Here is a 17,291-nt window from a genome sequence, read left to right as displayed (position 1 = left end):
AGAAGAGTTATCTTTAAAGCAGCAAAAACTGTCAAAAGAATGTCCGAACAAAGCGAAGCGGCCAGACGAGCACATGTGTCCCTAACTCTAAAAGTTTGAGACTAATTTGAGATCTCCGCTGAGGTTCTAATTCTAGGCCAGTGCTGCAGACATGCCACAGCTGGCCCTGTCAGTGCCCTCTGGAAATACCCCTCAGTTATGCTGGAGGAGGCCTTAATGATGTCTCACAACCCCAAGAGTCAGGTGTGTGTGTGTGTGTTGGGTTCTGACCAGATAAGATTGGCGGCTGCTGCTGCTGCTGTCTAAATGACTGAAAACATCAGAAAGGTTCAGACCACAGAGGCTTTAAAGTGTTGACCGTCAGACCTCTCTATAGTATAAAGGCCCTGAACAGCACACAGTAAAAGAATGAAGAAAAAACTAAAATACTCTCATACGTACAAAAGTGAGTCTAATGTACACCAAAAAGGGTCATATTGCTTTAACTCAATTAAGCTGTATGCAACTTATGGAATAATATCGCCAACAATTTTTAAATATCGTGAACAATAATATACCTTGAAATATTGTGGAGGGCATTTTTAGCATCACGATATTCTGGATCATTGACTTCTGTTACAATCTGAAAAAATATATTTTTTTAATATCTCATTCAGGAAGTAAAAAATTTCATGTAATTATAGGACAAGTTCTTGTAAAATTACTTATTACTCCGTTTTAAAAGAAGTGTATTACTTTTTTAAGAATTCAAATATGTTAAAAGTGAATGATTTCATGTAATTGTAGGACATGTTCTTGTAAAATTAATAATTATTCTGCTTTATAAGGACAATATGATACTTTTTTAAGAATTAAAATCTGTTGAAGTGAAAGATTTCATGTAATTATAGGAGAAGTTCTTGTAAAAGGACTAATAGTTGTTAATTATAGTAAATACAATAACTGTTTTTTACAGTTTATATCTAAATGTCAGAAAATTAGTTTTTTTTTTCTTTTTTACCATTTTAACAGTGTGTGTCATATTGTATGCAATAATATAATTTATTTTCATTTTGTTGCAGTAGTGTATTCTTGAAATAATTATTTTAATTCAGTGTTTCGTCATCTTGCCAAAAGTATCGTTCCAGCAAAAATACCATAAAATATCATGATATTATTTTGGGGCCGTATCGCTCACCCCTATTTCACACTATAATCAATTCTTTTAATTTACCTGGTTATTTTAGGTATCTTCAGTTTTAAGATATTCATTTTTTTCATACAACTACAAAATGTTGTATTGTATTCTCAAATAATTTAATAAATACAGACTTTTATCAGAGACTTGTGGTAGCACAAAATAAAGGAAACTTGTTCTTACAGCCTACAACACACTGGTGGTAGGTGAGGGGAGAGGACATGTTCACTATGCAAATATATCCTTGTTCCAATGAGTCAATAAGAAGATTTCAAAATCAAACACTCACAGATGAGCCTTAAAAGTCGCATGAAAACAACTTGTTTGCTTAAAATACAAACACGATAATGCTAGTTTAGCTGACACAAACTCACTTTTTAGAGTGTATGTTTCCAATTGTCATTTATTCATCACACACAGGTGAAAATGAACATAAACAGTGTTTAAACACAAATGGAAAGAGTTATAAATATCTTTATTTCTCCCATCTGTAACAGTACAAAGTAAACAATTGCAAGTACAATTGAAATAAAGACTATACATTCTACCTAATAGCAAAGCACTAGCTCACAGATGTGTGTATGTGTGTGTCAGTGTCTGTGTGTGTGTTGGTGTGTGTGTCGGTGTGTGTGTGCATACACGTGTGCATATGCTGTGCAAGTGTGCGTGTGTGACCATCCCACCTGCTTTAAGGTACCAGTAGCTACAGAGCTGCTGTCTACAGGTGTAGAGTTACTAAGGCAACTGTTACCAAGACAACCCAAATGTAAAAGGGTGAATGGTGAGTCCTTCATTGCGGTAAACCTCGCACTCTCAGTTTATTCACATACAGTATGTTCACTTTCCCATTACAATGTGTAAATCCCTGTTTAAACCAGGCCTCTGATAACAGAGCCCTATAGCCGCGTTTTAATCATAGACAGATATTACAGGGGAATTCCACCAGTGCTTCAGAACTTCTATATAAATAAATGTCTGAGATTTGGTGTGAAATAATCTGTTTTAGAGAAACTTCAGAGTTAATAAAATGTGCACATGTCTAATAGTCATCGTAGGATGTGCATTGTCTTGTGCAAATTATTTTCTTTTGAAAAATTCATCCAAATGTTTTTCATGACATACAGTACCACTCAAAGGTTTGGAAAAACTCTCTTTTTAATGTCTTCTTTTTCCTTATTTTGTAAATGAATAGTAAAGTCATCCAGACTCTGAAAGAACACATAAGGAATCATGTAGTAACTTAAAATTGTTAAACAAACCAAAATACTTTTTAGGTGGTTATTTTCAGGAGTGCTGTTACCTTGTGGTTTCTGAGGCTGGTAATTCTGATTAACTTATCCTGTGCAACAGAGATAAGTCTAGGTCTTCCTTTCCTGGGTGGTCCTGATGAGTGCCAGTTTTATCATATCGTTTTTGACTCCCTTCCTTTCTTAAAGTGATTTTATCCTTTACTTAGTTGTGTATTTCTTGCCATAATATGCATTAGAACATTACTAAAATAGAGCTATTCACTGTATACCAACTCTACCTCTTCACAACTTTACAACTGATGCTCTTAAACACATTAAGAGGACAAGAAATTTAAATAATTAACTCTTGATGAGTTCAGCACAGCTGTTAACTGAAAGCCATTCCAGGTTACTCTACCTCATAAAGCTGACTGAGAACATCCAGCCAAGATGTTCAAAGCTGTCATCTAAGCAAAATGTGCTACTTTAGATAATAAAAATAAAACGTTTTCTGGTTTGTTTAACACTTTTTGTTGAGTAAATAATTCCATGTTTTTTATATTGTGGATACACATTGTGGATCATTAATATAATACCCTGTTGGATCCCTGTATTTTTTAGTATTATATTTCTCAGCAATATAAACATAGCAATGTCAGTTTTTCCCAACATAGTGGACCATAGTCAGAATTAGTCTTAGTCTAAAAAAAAGGTCAGTTTATCAATATGTTAGAAATTTTAGTATTTAAATTAAGTATATTAATAACGGAGAGGTGCATGTGGAGCAAAAATATTTTTACTAAAGAAAACAAATTTTTAAATATGTACCTCTCATTTAATTTTTTTTTTCTCCCCAATTTACACGGCCAATTACCTAATCCACTCATTATGACTGTACGTCTCCATCTTGAATGCATCCTGCATTTTTAAAACGAAGATTTACTATTTTTTTTATGGCTATAATTGTGTTGCAGTATAACACGCCCTTATCAGCACTACTGTAAATGTATCACTTTACACCAAACCATTAAAAAAAACTTTTCTTTTCTTTTTTTAACCTTTTAACATTTAATTATGCAGTAGTTCAACAAATCTGAGGAATTCCCCTTAGAGTGCTTTTTCAAATTAAACAGCAGTCTGTGTAATAGCTCATAATTCCAATCATCCTCTCCCATTTCCAATTAAATTAGGATTCTGCTACAGATGTGCTCGAAATTCTCGACTCTCTCTCTTTCTCTCTTTATCTTCCACCGTCCATTCATGAGGAGCTCTGAGAGTAATTTCCCACCTCTCCTCTGCTTTCCAGCCAGGCCAATTATTGCAGTGTAGGGAATGTCAAGCTCTAGCATGAGATGAGATGACACCGTTCCACTGAAGAAAATGGTATAATTGGACATTGGCTCTATTTTGAATAGTAACTTTGCCTGCAGTGAATTCATCTACCATTTCTGAAGCTTATTGATCATTACAAGGGATTACAGCACTATAGTCGTATATAGTGAAGAAGAGACACGGCTGACAGAAGCTCACAGCTAGCTAGTATAGGCATCGAGAGAGCGTACTTCAGTGTCCTGCTTTAGATCAGCGCAGTGCCTTTTCCTCTACTGTACTGTTTTTGTGTTCTTTGGCAGTGAGTTAGGAAACCGCGCCATGTCGATTTGGGGACGCCAGTAAAAAAGAAATCCCTCACACTTGAACCATTAAACTCTTAAGCTTTACAAAGGACACGGAGAATGAGTTCCAGAGTGTGTTCATCATCATATGTACACTCCAAGCTTTTCAGAACATTGCTTAAAAATACAAGAACTATATTGCATTGCTTGTAGATCGTCAAATTGAATGTATGACTTTGGGTGAAATACAAAAAAATTAATATAAATATTCTAAAATTGTGAGAGTCTATACTGACCAATTTTATGGATCTTAATAAGACCAAATGTTTTTTGACAAAAGGTTTTGAATGAGAGTCAAGTTATTTTCCTAGTGCAATTTAACCAAGGTGTTTTGAGGAGATGATAAACTCACACCGGTGTCCAATCTCTGAAATTACATCTATGGGAAAGTGTGATTAAACAATAAGCATACATTAGTATGTTTAGAGGAGATCACCAGGGGTGGAAATACAGAGAAACTGTACTGAAGTGATAATATGGCTACTGTCTCAAAAGCTAAATATAAACATATTTAAATATGTACACTTGAAAACTATGAACCCTTTACTCTGACAAGAATTAAGCCTTGTTAATTATGTTTCCTATTTTATTCCATTTTCATTAAAACCCTGTTTAGGAAGTATTAACAATCCTTGTCTGGGAGATTAGCCCTAATTTGTTTTGTAAAAAGTGGTGCATGATTTCGCTTACACAAATATTTGGAATTAAACGTTTATTAACTTGGAATAAGGGCATTTTCACACCAGCACTATTTAACCTGTTTAAAACAGACTCTGGTTTGTTTGTACTATAAACTGTGTATAGCTGTATAGCATCGTCTCTCAAAAGTGAAGCCACCACAGGTCGGGCGCCCCCTGCTGTTCGGTTGGAGAAAGCTGTGTAACTCCACCCATCCCCATAGGTTTCAATGGCAAAACAGACAACTTTCAATCACGTTTTTTTTCAATATAGTGTAATTCTACTTCCATTATTTAAATGCAACAGCTAGTGTAACCTCTGCTTATATTGCTCTGCTTTTATATCCCCACAGAATTAATTTTCAAAAACGTTATTCAGCTCAATTCAAAAAGGTGTGGTTATTGTAAAAGGGCTGGGTTACACCTAGCTGGGGTGAAACCAATGACTGTATGGGTGGGACCATAGACTGTGTATAGCTCTGTGGAGGCAGCCCTCAGGGGCGGATTTATTTAAATGAGTAGGCTGTCTCTCCACAGTCTTTCTCCCTCCTCTGGTCTCTACTGCGCAGACTCTGGTATCAGGATCACCAACATGGCGGAAGATTTTAGTTTCATTTTCATTGAATGAATGGGAATGGCAACACGGCGTCCATCTTTTTTAAAGTCTCTGGTTTGAACCTATTGTGTGGTTGGTTTGAGCAGGTAATCAACAGAAAACAGTTATCTCACTCGAGTTTGGACCAAAACAATCGTACTGAGACCAGCTATTGGAGGTGGTCTCCGTCCAGTTCCAAACAAACTCCAGAGTAGTTTGTTTGCGGTGAGAACATGATCTGGTCATGTTTGAGCTAAACGGCTGTTCAGGTACAGTTTAATCTGATATATTATATAATGATTATTACTACACCTATGAACAAACGCTGTCTTTGCTTCTGATTTCAGTGACCAGTGTTTAAGCAGCTTCACACTGCACTAATATTTAAACTGGTCTGGAACACAACATCTTATATATCTTATATATTTACTTTTTTGCTCCCGCAACAGAGAGCTCTGACCAATAAGAGGAGACAAATCGCTTGTGTGGTTGGTTGGGGCGCATTTAGACGATGCGTTTAGATTTGTGCCTGTGTGAAAACAAACCAAACCGAGGGTGAAAACGCTCCAAGTAAACAAACTCATCAATTGATTTGGACCAGAGAAACAAACTACAGGTGTGAAAACGCCCTAAAACTAGTTTTAGTGTAGAAAAGGTGAAATGGACAAACATTTATAATCATCTTTTCTCAATTGTCAAAATACAATTACTCAAGCATTTTCCATCCCTGGTGATTACTTAAGAAATAACAGCACATTTAAATACCTGAGTACTAGGGGTGGCATGATCTCACTTTTTCATGTCCAATTAGAATATTTGATATCTCCAAACTCTCTGTCTAAATGCACTTTGCTTATCATAGTCATGTAAATAACATAATGCGCAACATTTAACTACCATATGAAGCCTAGAATACTGGCATGTAGGCTTGATCACATACAGGCTTTGGTTCTGAAGTTAAGAATGCATTTACAGTGTAGACTAATGAATCAGATTAGATTATATTTTTTTCTTCTGATATTTGATCCAGGGATTTTTATTTTATCCAGTATCAGATCAACACAGAGTACTAGTTTGGTGCACCCTTAGTACAACCTGTACCACGGTCTAACGTTATAAGCAAATGTATGTATTTTGGGTAATGTATGTATTTCCGTCCTCAGACTCCTTTCTAGTGTATAAACAGCAGGTTATCACCAAAAAATGCTCAAAAAAAAAAAAAAAAAAACGTTGTGTAAAGCTTAATTTCCTTAATTCCAGACAATTAATCATAAAAGGCCTGTACCCACAGACATTTCATTTTTCTCCGTCCCTAAATCTGATGCAATCTGATGTGAAAATGCTGCATTTTTATCTTTCCACTGGAACACAGGTGGGGTGTCATAAATTACAGGATGGCAAAAGGTGAATTTGAAACAGTGATCACCAATATTCATCATTTATTAAAGCCCGAATCAGGAATCACTGCACGTTCCAGGCCATTGTTAGCACTGCCCTACCAGTCCTAATATCAGAATGGCCTGGATGGCTGCTCTACACGTGACTGTCCTGCTAGCTGTACTACTCTAAGCCTACTGGCCTGTAAACTGTTTTCCGGAGCAGTGCTGCTGTTCCAGTGGTTCCTGAGTGGGGCTTTAAGTATTTGCTTCTCATAATATTCCCTGACTAGTATACATAAACAAGGTACAAATAAATACTCCTACCACCACACATTATAGTAATTAGTCCATATTAGGTCACAAGGCAGTGCAAACACTATAAATATATCGTCAAATGTGTCCACGAACGATCTGGACTTTCTGCTCCTCGCTGTGAACTGGTCATGGTTGAAGAAAGCTACACTTGTTTCTTTACTCAGAAGAACTCTGACATAGTTTCACTGCACTCAGCTCAGTTCATGTAGGATTTCTCATCTCACCTCCGTTCCTTCCAGATCCAAGCTCTGCTGTAGGTCCTTTAATTAACCGGTTCTGCTGGGTCTGTAACCCCAGGTGTATCAGTGATTCTCCAGCGTTTGCTCAGCTTGGTTCTGAGGGGAGGTCCTTATGGAGGAACTGGAGGGTTGTGCTTGAAGAGAGTGGGCTGACAGGGAGGCACATCTGAACCAACACTCTTCTGGAGCATGAGCCACGTTATCCATCAAATACTTCACTGGTGATTTCCTGCAGTCAGTTCTATAGAAACATGGAAACAGATAATCAGTAAAACTACAAAGTAGACCTACGTTCTAGCATATTCCAATATCTGACAAATGCTGTATCAGTTTGTCTTTTAATAATAACTATGAAATAAAGACTATATGAGATTAAGAAATTCGACATAATAGCAAAACACTAGCTCACAGGTGTGTGTATGTGTGTGTGTCAGTGTCTATGTGTTCAAAAGTAGGTCTGCAAAAAGTTTCAGTCAGATGTAAGTAAAAAAAAAAATATGATTTGAGACTGGCAAAAGAAATGTATTATATTAACATATATAAATATATATATTTTTCTAAATGTAAAAAAACCAAGTGAGTCATTTAAAAGAAGTTATTTTCAGCAATTATGGCCTGGCAGCAGTAGCAGCAGAAGCCACTTAAGTAAGAAGAAAACAACAACAACAACAACAAACAACAACAAACAATAGTAATATATATAAAAAGCAGTTGATGTACAACAATTAAAAACAATAGATTCATAGCAAGGTACATTTCAGTTACAATCTATGTAGTGTTCATTACCAGTGAAATATTTTGGACACAACTCTTCAAATTAAATGTGTTTTCTTTCTTTTTTATGTTTTTTTTTTTACATTTTATTATTAAATGTATTAAATGTATTAATGAAGACTATATTAAAGTTACACTTAAATTCCGTGTGTGTCCCTTAATTGTTTTCATGTCTTTAATATTAATCTACAATGTAGAAAATAAATAAAGTGAAGAAATAGAGAAAAGCATTTGACTGGTACTGTAGTTTTTACATCCTGAAATATCTTTCAGTCTTTGGAGTAAATAACTGAAATGATGAGGTGCCAAAAATGTGCTGAAGAGACCTGCTGTTTGTAGCAGGTTTTGTAGGTAGGGTGGTAACTGATCAAATGTCAACTTTTTTTTTCAAGTCTCCAATTATGCTTTTACCCAAATGCTCCAAATACTCAAATGTATCTCTAGCTAGCTTATCCACTTTATATATAGGCATTTGTTTTTAGTCAGCACTTAAAGACTGCAAGGGGCTCAGCTGTTCAAACACCCAGGGGAAGTTCGTTCCACCACCTGGGTACCAGGGCAATCTTGACGCTTGTCAAATATTGATGCTTGTCTTTTATGTGTCTTGAAGGATGACAGGTCAAGTTGAGCTGTACTTAAAGCTCAAAGGGATGGAACCGCTCAGTACTGCTGCAATGCTAAAATCCTCTACACACATACACATTCTTAACCCTGCTATTGTGTTTGTCTTTGTGATTATTGGGCTTCACAATCATGCATATATCTTAATTAATTATGTAATTTCATAAAGTGTTAATATCTTCAAGTATCAGATGTGCTGGTATCTGAGTAAACATTCCTATGATATAGAAAATACATAAAAACACATAGAATGAGAAGATGTGTGTCCAAATGTTTTAAAATAATTGAATAGTTAATTTCTTTTTTTGTCCTTTTTAAGACTTATAATTAGTTAATTTGAGAAAAGGACAGTACATGGTAATTAAAACCTCAATTGTTTAAAAAACATTGGGATGCTGTGAAAAAGTAAATACATGCAAATAAGGACAGAATGTAATGAATTGCAAGCCTTAAATAACCATAATTTATTTACAGTAGAACATATAACACTAACTAAATGTTATAAGTGTTTAATATTTAATAAGTTACCATACCATTTCTTAAAAAAAAACACCTTACTGAGAACCTGATGGGAGCAACACATCTCTGTTGGTACTAATAAAAAAACACACACATTTAGAGCAATTGCTACTAACACACATAACTGGATATGAAAAAAGAGCATTTTAGAGAGGCAGAGTCTCTCAGAAGGTTCATCAATCTGTGAAAAACTAAAAAACCTAATAATCTAACAATAAATATTTCTCAACATAAAATTGTGAAGAATCCCAAGGGAAAGAAAACAGTTAGGGAGTAAACTGTTAATAAATAAGTAATTGTTGACTTTATATATCTTTTCTTTTCATATTCTTCAACCTCACACATTCAGAGTCACTCTCCACCCACAAAACTGCTGAATTCTGGGCACCCCGTCTCGTTTCATAGAATTACAACTCCACTCCATGTATCTTTCTATCCCCACACTCAGTTTCACCACATCATGCTACAATATTCCTTTTAGAAAACCCTAAAACTCTCATTCCAATATCATTCCATGTCATTTTCATCAACAAATATCAGTAATTATGCTTTCATACTGCTTTTTTGACCATATCTGCTGTTGGACATGTTGTAGACACCATACTGGCTTACCTATCAATATCCAGTTTTTGGTTATTCAAAGATCTTGAACTAACCAGGGCAGGCTGTGGTCATGATGGACAGGGCTGCATTTATTCAGTTCAAGAACACTGTGTACATCTCTAACCCACACAAATTGTTCTTCTCTTTTTCTCCTGCTTTCAATTCCCCCACCACCTCCACCCACTTAGTCTTTCACTGCAGATGGTTTCGTTAGGAGGATGTTTTAATGGTAGGAAATTACACTTTATTTTGTGCTTATCTGGTGATGTGACAGCTGGTTTTGATGGTACAGTTCAAATAAAACTTTACTCGACATTATGATAAATGATATTTGTCTGCTTATGTATAAAATAGACCTACTGAAGATAATATGTTGCAGATACAGTACAACACAATACAGTGGCAAGAGGTAAAGCATATTATGGTTTATTAATTGCTCTTAAAATAACTGGTGTGAGCACAACAGTGAGCACAAGTACTTAACATTTCTACAAGCAGCTACGCCAAAATACTGCCCATAATTATCAGAAGAGAATGCAGTTTTAAGATGGGATTAATCAATCATCAACCAACCTTTATCTTAACTCGGAAGTACATTGAGGGCAACCCTCATTTTTAATGTAGCTAAGCATTTACAAAAACAGGGATTGACATGACAAAAAAACAATGACTACATTTAATCTTTTTAAAATAACAGTGAACAAAATATAAAAAATAGATACAAAATAAAAATAAGAATGAAAATAAGAATAAAAAAATCATAAAACTTGGTTTAATTTATAAGAAATAATAAAAAAACTAACAAAAAAAACTGTTAAAATTAAACAAAACATAAATTTTACATAGTACAATAAAATTAAAAATAATAAAAATAAATACATACAAAAATAACAAAAAAATAAGAATAAAAATAAAAACAAAAACCAATTCAAAATAAGTTTAAAAGCAATAATACAAAACTATGAAAAAATAAAAGAAATAAAAAGGAAATAAATAACTAAGTAAAGAACAAAAATTAAAAATAAAAGTTAGTAATAAATACAATTAAGTAAGGTACAGGTACAGGCTGTCTGAAGGTGGTTAAATAATAAAAGTTTAAAATGATTCATGTAATCTCTTTAACGTTGCCTTCTTTAAACAACTAGAACTCAAAAACTCGATATAGACTTATTTTTCTATTGTTTAATTTTCTCCTCAATTTAGAAGACTAGTTACCAAGTCCCGGAGATTCTGATAACAGTGCTGTTGTACTTTCCTCCATTGACCATCACAAAATTGAAAGGGGAGCTCACACAGTTTGTCGCTGCATTCAGTTTATAACCAATTGTTGTCTAGGGGGCCCCAATTAATTGGTTTGCTTGCCTTATTACAGCGGGCCTGTATATGGCCTACCCTATCACTAGTAATGGCCCAACAGTAGGAGGGTGAAGACTAGCACCTGCCTCCTCCCATACATCTTAAGCCACCCAAGCCCTTTTTTTAAATGCTGTACTTTAATTTATCTCTTTAATCAAGCAGAATTCCCAGCATCTGGATTAGAGCACTTGTAACTCCACTTCAATGAGCAATCAGGTGAGCAATCAGATCTTAATAACTACAGACCCATTTCAAAACTGTCATGATTAACTCTAATTTTAAAATCCTTAGTTAATCAGGACCAAATGTTTTTTGCATTCCACTGATCTGATTTTATGAAAAAAAAACAAAAAAACACAAGCACCATTTCATCAACTATACTTGTTTAAATCATCTCCCTTTGGTGATTAATAGAAATAATCATTGTGCAGACCATTTAATTGATCTCTACAAAGACCTTAATACATTTGATAATTCTCTATGTTTTTGAAGTCCACAATTTATGGGCTTTGACTAAAGTTCTACAAGCTGGATTATAAATTATCTCTAGAAAAAAAAAAAACAATGCATGGTACTGTATAGAATCAGAAATGCTATTTAAATGTCATTCATTTTTCATCAAGATCTTTTGTTGATGAGATTTAGACCTCTGTGCAAAGTCTTCTCCAGCACATCCCAAAGATTCTCAATGGGGTTAAGGTCTGGACTCAATCTGAGCACCATGAATTCTGACATTATCATCTTGAAATGCCCAGTGCATACTGAACATTTATATTATTAAGTTATACTGACTGAATTTACTTAAAAGTTGTTTCAATAAAATACGATGGACTTAGGATGTATCTTATGTTTGGCCAAGATAGAATCGATGAGTAATAACACTCTTTTCATTTTCACCTGGCACCATCTATTTGTATTAGGCATGTCTATACCATCATGTAGTCATTCCCCAAGCTACCTTCAATTGGGGGAACATTTAGGGAGAACTTTTTCGTCTCACTTTATAATAAGTGTCTCCAATAACTGTGTATTTAAACATAAGAAATCACAGAGTAACAGGGTGACTACTGGCAACGTACTCATTGGTGCAGATTAATTACACATTGTCACTTCTGGTGCTGAAAGCGCTCCTGTTTCTCCCACACACAGCTCTAACGGAGGTTCTCAGTTAAACAACTACACTACCCAGAACGCACCACCCGCTGACATCACACACACACCCGATCACGTGACATATCACCTGCTTCCTCCAGGAAGTCTCGAGTACTGATTACCTGCACTATTTAAGAGCTTCCCACGCACACACCTCTTCCGAGTATTGTTGGTTTATCCTCATTACAAAGCGCTACTATCTCTGTCTATGTTTATCTCGTGTATGACCTTGCCTCTTGTTTTTTCAACGTCGATTTTTGCCTGTACCTCTGATTGTGGATTTTCTGCCTTTATGCATTATCTCTACTGCTGGCTTTTCCATGTATGAACCCTGGACTGTCTCTCGTTTATGGTATGGTTTTGTCTACGTAGCTACTGTTTTCCGGTGCTCTACTGTTTCAGTTCACGACTTCCCCTGTATCAACCAAACCTTTAATAAACTGTGGTTTTATCTGTATCTGCAAGTGTCTAAGTACTGTACGAAATATGACACACATATGTATAAAGGTCAGTTAGACATACCGGAATATTTTATCCATCTTCTCATAGTCAAATCTGAATAATGATTTTTAGTATCTCAAACGTAATAATTGCATTATATATATAAACATGCACACAGCTTTTTCTACATATACTTTTATATGTAAAACCTTGCAAAATGTAATACCTTGCAAAAAATAATGTGCTATCACACACTTCTTTATAGCAAAAGTGGTATTTAAATACACCTTTAATTCAGCTATTATTTTCAGTCCAGGAGACAATTAAAAGTGATTAAGCAGGAACAGAATTATCGTGCACAAATGAATTTCAGGTATCAGGGAGAACATGCTGTGACAATCCCAGCTGTTTCAAATCTGTATCAGCATATCACTTATTTGAATCACTGAACATCTATTTAAGTACACTTGTTGTACATATTAGAACTCCCTGCATATTAGAACTCCCTGTAGGTCTGTCTCTTTGCTTGCACAGAGCAGCTTGCACAGAACCATTTACATTGTAATTGCTGTTATCCGGCGTACAATTTAGCTTTATTTCCCTATAATGATTCGTGTGCTAATAGAGCCGTTTGCATTACTTAATCAAACCTGAATTTGACTTTGTCCTTACCTGCTGCCTCATTTTTCATGAATAATCTGTTCCACACACACATGCTTATCTACGCCTTAATTATCATCTCAGTTATTACAGCAGGAGGTCTGAGAGGCCTCGAAAATAACTAAATAGGGGTGCTTATGAATGTGGTTCAAAAATCTGTTTTCTAAAAAGAGGTCAGGGCAGAATAAATGTAGCAAATGACGCGGATGAGGAATGCGTGCCGTACAAATCTGGAATATCTTGTATAAACATGTATTATAATTTGTTTGTCACAGTAAGGGAGCAAACTAATAGACGATTAGCATACACAGATTAGATACACAAACTAAAGAAGACGAATAAAAAACAGAATCATGCTGTCATAGCAATCCTACTTGTCCAGACTTGTTATCCTCTAATCTGTTTTTTTCTAATCTGTTCAGAGTGAGTAGATCATTACCATTAATCATCAAATATTTCATGCAATTTAAACGTGTTGGTAAACAATACCAACTTATAAAAACAAGGCACCCCTTGAAAAAGAAAAGAGTATTTAAAAATATTTTAAGAAAATATACTTAATATGGAAAAGTATATACTTTTTTAATATTAAAATATGTACTTAAAAAAACAGGATCAGGTTACATAAAATAACAGTAATGTTATTGCAGCTGATGCTGGATTCTGTTAAACCTAACTGTACTTCTTAATAAAACATTTAAATTAATATTTACAAATAAATTCTGAACAAATTTTGGATTGCTTATGCTTAATAAGCCAAACAGACTTATATAGTTGAGATACACACTCTGTTAATTTCATCACATTTTTTGTATATTCTGAGTGAATTTTATTATACTGACAGAGAAAGAGTTATTTCAATGAAATATATTGGTCTATGTGTGTGTCTTATATATTTTTCTAGTTTTCTCCTGGCACCATTGATTTGTATACTGTATATTTGTATACTTGCCCCTAGCTCGCCACCACTGTGTAGTAATTTCCCACAGGGTACTGGATGTAATTTTTTAAATTGTGTTTTATGATTAACTCACTTGTCTCAGTGTTAAAAGCTGTAAAAGTAATTTACCATTTTCTGCACTGTTGGGTGTGACTATATGCTAGTTAATTCTGGTTCTGTTCATTCATGCATTACCACAAGATTAAACTGTCAGCTTTTTAGCATATTAATAATTGTTAATAAAGAAATGAAAGGCTAAAACATTCTTTTAAAACACAAGGTCATTCACCTTCACTAAAATCTTAAAATATTAATTTAAAAGTAAAATGACTTATAATTAAGTTATTCTAACCCTATGCATTTGATTTTGTTCCGCAAATCTTACCTTCATTTAGTTAAGGCAATGAGTTGCTTTAAATGTATAATGTTTGCAGTTTGGCTGTAGGAAAGGCTATAAATGAGAAGAAGCACCACAATCTTTAGTAGAAATTAATCTTTACATATCATACAGTTTGAATATACCAATCATTCTAGAACCATTCTAAATTATCACTAAGCTGTTCTGCCAAAAATGAATCTAGTGATGATTCATTAATCTTAATATTCTAAGATTATTGTAAAACCCTATACAGGGTTGCTGACTTGGTTATTAATGATATCCCAGCTCCAAAACCAAACATTTATGATCATTCTACCTTCATCCACTCTCCAAGCTTTTCTTCTAACTTTTCCAATAATTGTGTCTGAAGTTGAGCTCTTGTCAGGCCTTGTGTGTTTCGTTTTGATTTGAGGTGTATTTTTAGTCAGGGTGATGGCATGTCCAGAGTTCTCCCTGATCCCTTCCTTCAGCTAAATCAAGCTCAGTTTCTCAGTGGGTTTGTGGATGTTTGTAACTCAGCTGCTGAAACTGACCCGTGTGCCCGGCACTAGTCTGCATGGGCACTGCCAGGATCTATAAACAGCCTATTCCTGTTTTCCAGTATTTTTAACTTTGCTTATTTACAAAAAAAAGAAAAACATTAACTGAGCCTCAATCTGGCACAGTTTTTGCTGGTTGTGCTAAAGACACTAAACTTAGCAAGAGTTACAAAGATAAAGAAAGAAAGGAAGAAAGAAAGAAAGAAAAGACAGGTCAACAAACAGACATGTTTCGAGAAACAACAGATAAAGGACAAGATAGACAAAAAATGAAGGGCTGTAAGAAACAGAAAGATAATAGGAACAGAGTGTCAGAAGAGAAAATATCACATATACAGATACAGAAAAAGGAAGAAAAAGGATGTGAAAAAGAGACATATAGAGAGACATATATCTAAAGAGATAGATATAGTTAAAAAAGGAGAGAAATAGAGTAACAGCAAGACAGACAGAAAGAAAGAGAAGGCACAATGGAGGGAGACAGAAAGAGATAAATTGTAGAACTGTAAAGACAGAATAGAGAAGAAAAAAAAGTCAGTCAGAGAGACTTTAATACTGTATCGTTGCACGTTGCGTTCAGTGCCCACATTGGTGTCTCTCTGGTGTCTCCCTGGTGCCCTTCCAGTGTCTCTCTGGTATCTCTATAGTGTTTTGCTGGTGTTTTACTAGTGTCTCTCTAGTGCCCTTCCAGTGTCTCTTTTTTGCACTCTGGTTTATCTCTAGTATCTCTCTGGTATCTCTCTAGTGTCTTACTGATGTCTTACTAGTGTCTCTCTATTATCTCTTGCGGCCAGCAGAACAATATTTTGTGGCCTAGTACTTGAAATCAAATTTTACTGTTAGTGCACCCTCGTACACGATACGTGTCCACTAACACTTAAGCCTCAACGCATCCTATATATTTTAATGGAGAGACCCGCTGCATGCCACGGTGCATGATGCGTTGCATTGAACGCAGCCTTGCCGTCCAGCAAAAAAGTTCAGCAGAGCTCAACTTTATTTCAATGAATACGGCATGGCAGAATGCACTGAAGAAAAGTGCTAGTGGGCGTGTACAGTGAGTCACTGTCCTGATGCGGCCCAGCCTTCCCCAGACTTTACCTCCAGCAGCCCCCAGGTACAATGAGTTTGAGACCCCTGCTCTAGTGTCCGTCTGTTGTCTCTCTAGTGTCTCTCTGGTGTCTCTCTGGTGTCTTGTCCAAACTCAGACCGACCAGATCAGACAAGATCAATCTCAGTGTCCTCAAAGAAGGTTTTCTGATTTCAGACACCCAACACCCTGTCCCTTACAGTAACACTTTTATACTAGCATATAAAAAGGCAGCAGCTGATCATCGCTGAGAGATCAGTGATGGAAGTCGTAGCTCAGAGCAGCAGATCAGAGGTGAGGGACACTGTGTCTGTGTTTAGCCACTGCTCTCTCCATGCATGACGACACGGGCTGCTGAATAAAACAGCGCAGAGCACTTTAAAGCAGCATGTTGTTGAAGTGGTGCAGCAGCAGGGGCTGTGTTCAGCGCTGTGGAGTGAGCTGCTGCACACTGTCCCCTGTGTATGGAAACACTCAAACATGTTTTGCTTAAGTTGCCAGGTTGTCAGGATGCTTACGAACGGGAGAAGATGTGCAGCTCGCAGAGGCACACACATCACACCCTTTACAAGAGCGCTGATATTATTTATGGCCTGTTTTTGGATCTTAAATTCAATAATAACTTATGACATAATATAAAGCAGACATGAAAAGGTGGTTTTTTTAAAGATTTTATAATTCAAGTATTTGAAGAAGATCAAGTTGGTATTGAATAATAAATATAACTGTATGCTTGTAAATGATCTATTATTAGCAATTTGTTATATTAGCCATGAATGTTTCTCATTGCCCTGAGCTTTTATCACTGTGTTGCTAGTACAAGCCAGATATAAACGTTTATATTATTACTGCATCGTTCTACATGCCATATACTGTAGTTTTCTAAATAATTTAGGAGCATGGAATCTGTTTCTATTTTACATTTGTTTTTAC

At 35.5% G+C, this 17,291-nt stretch overlaps 1 protein-coding gene across 1 annotated transcript in view; it reads right to left on the bottom strand.

Moving 5' to 3' along the window:
- Window positions 1–1,635: 1,635 nt before the first annotated feature.
- Window positions 1,636–17,291, bottom strand: part of shisal1b (shisa like 1b) — a 77,283-nt gene continuing 61,627 nt past the window's right edge. Inside the window, exon 5 of the mRNA XM_015601831.3 lies at window positions 1,636–7,525. Within this exon, the coding sequence (XP_015457317.1) occupies window position 7,525 (1 nt within the window). The 3' untranslated portion in view covers window positions 1,636–7,524. The remainder of the gene's footprint in view (window positions 7,526–17,291) is intronic.

The sequence above is a fragment of the Astyanax mexicanus genome, chromosome 2, assembly GCF_023375975.1.
Source record: "Astyanax mexicanus isolate ESR-SI-001 chromosome 2, AstMex3_surface, whole genome shotgun sequence".
Lineage (NCBI taxonomy): Eukaryota > Metazoa > Chordata > Actinopteri > Characiformes > Acestrorhamphidae > Astyanax > Astyanax mexicanus.
Note: the sequence above shows the minus strand (reverse complement) of the source record. Positions and strands in the feature narration are given on the sequence as shown.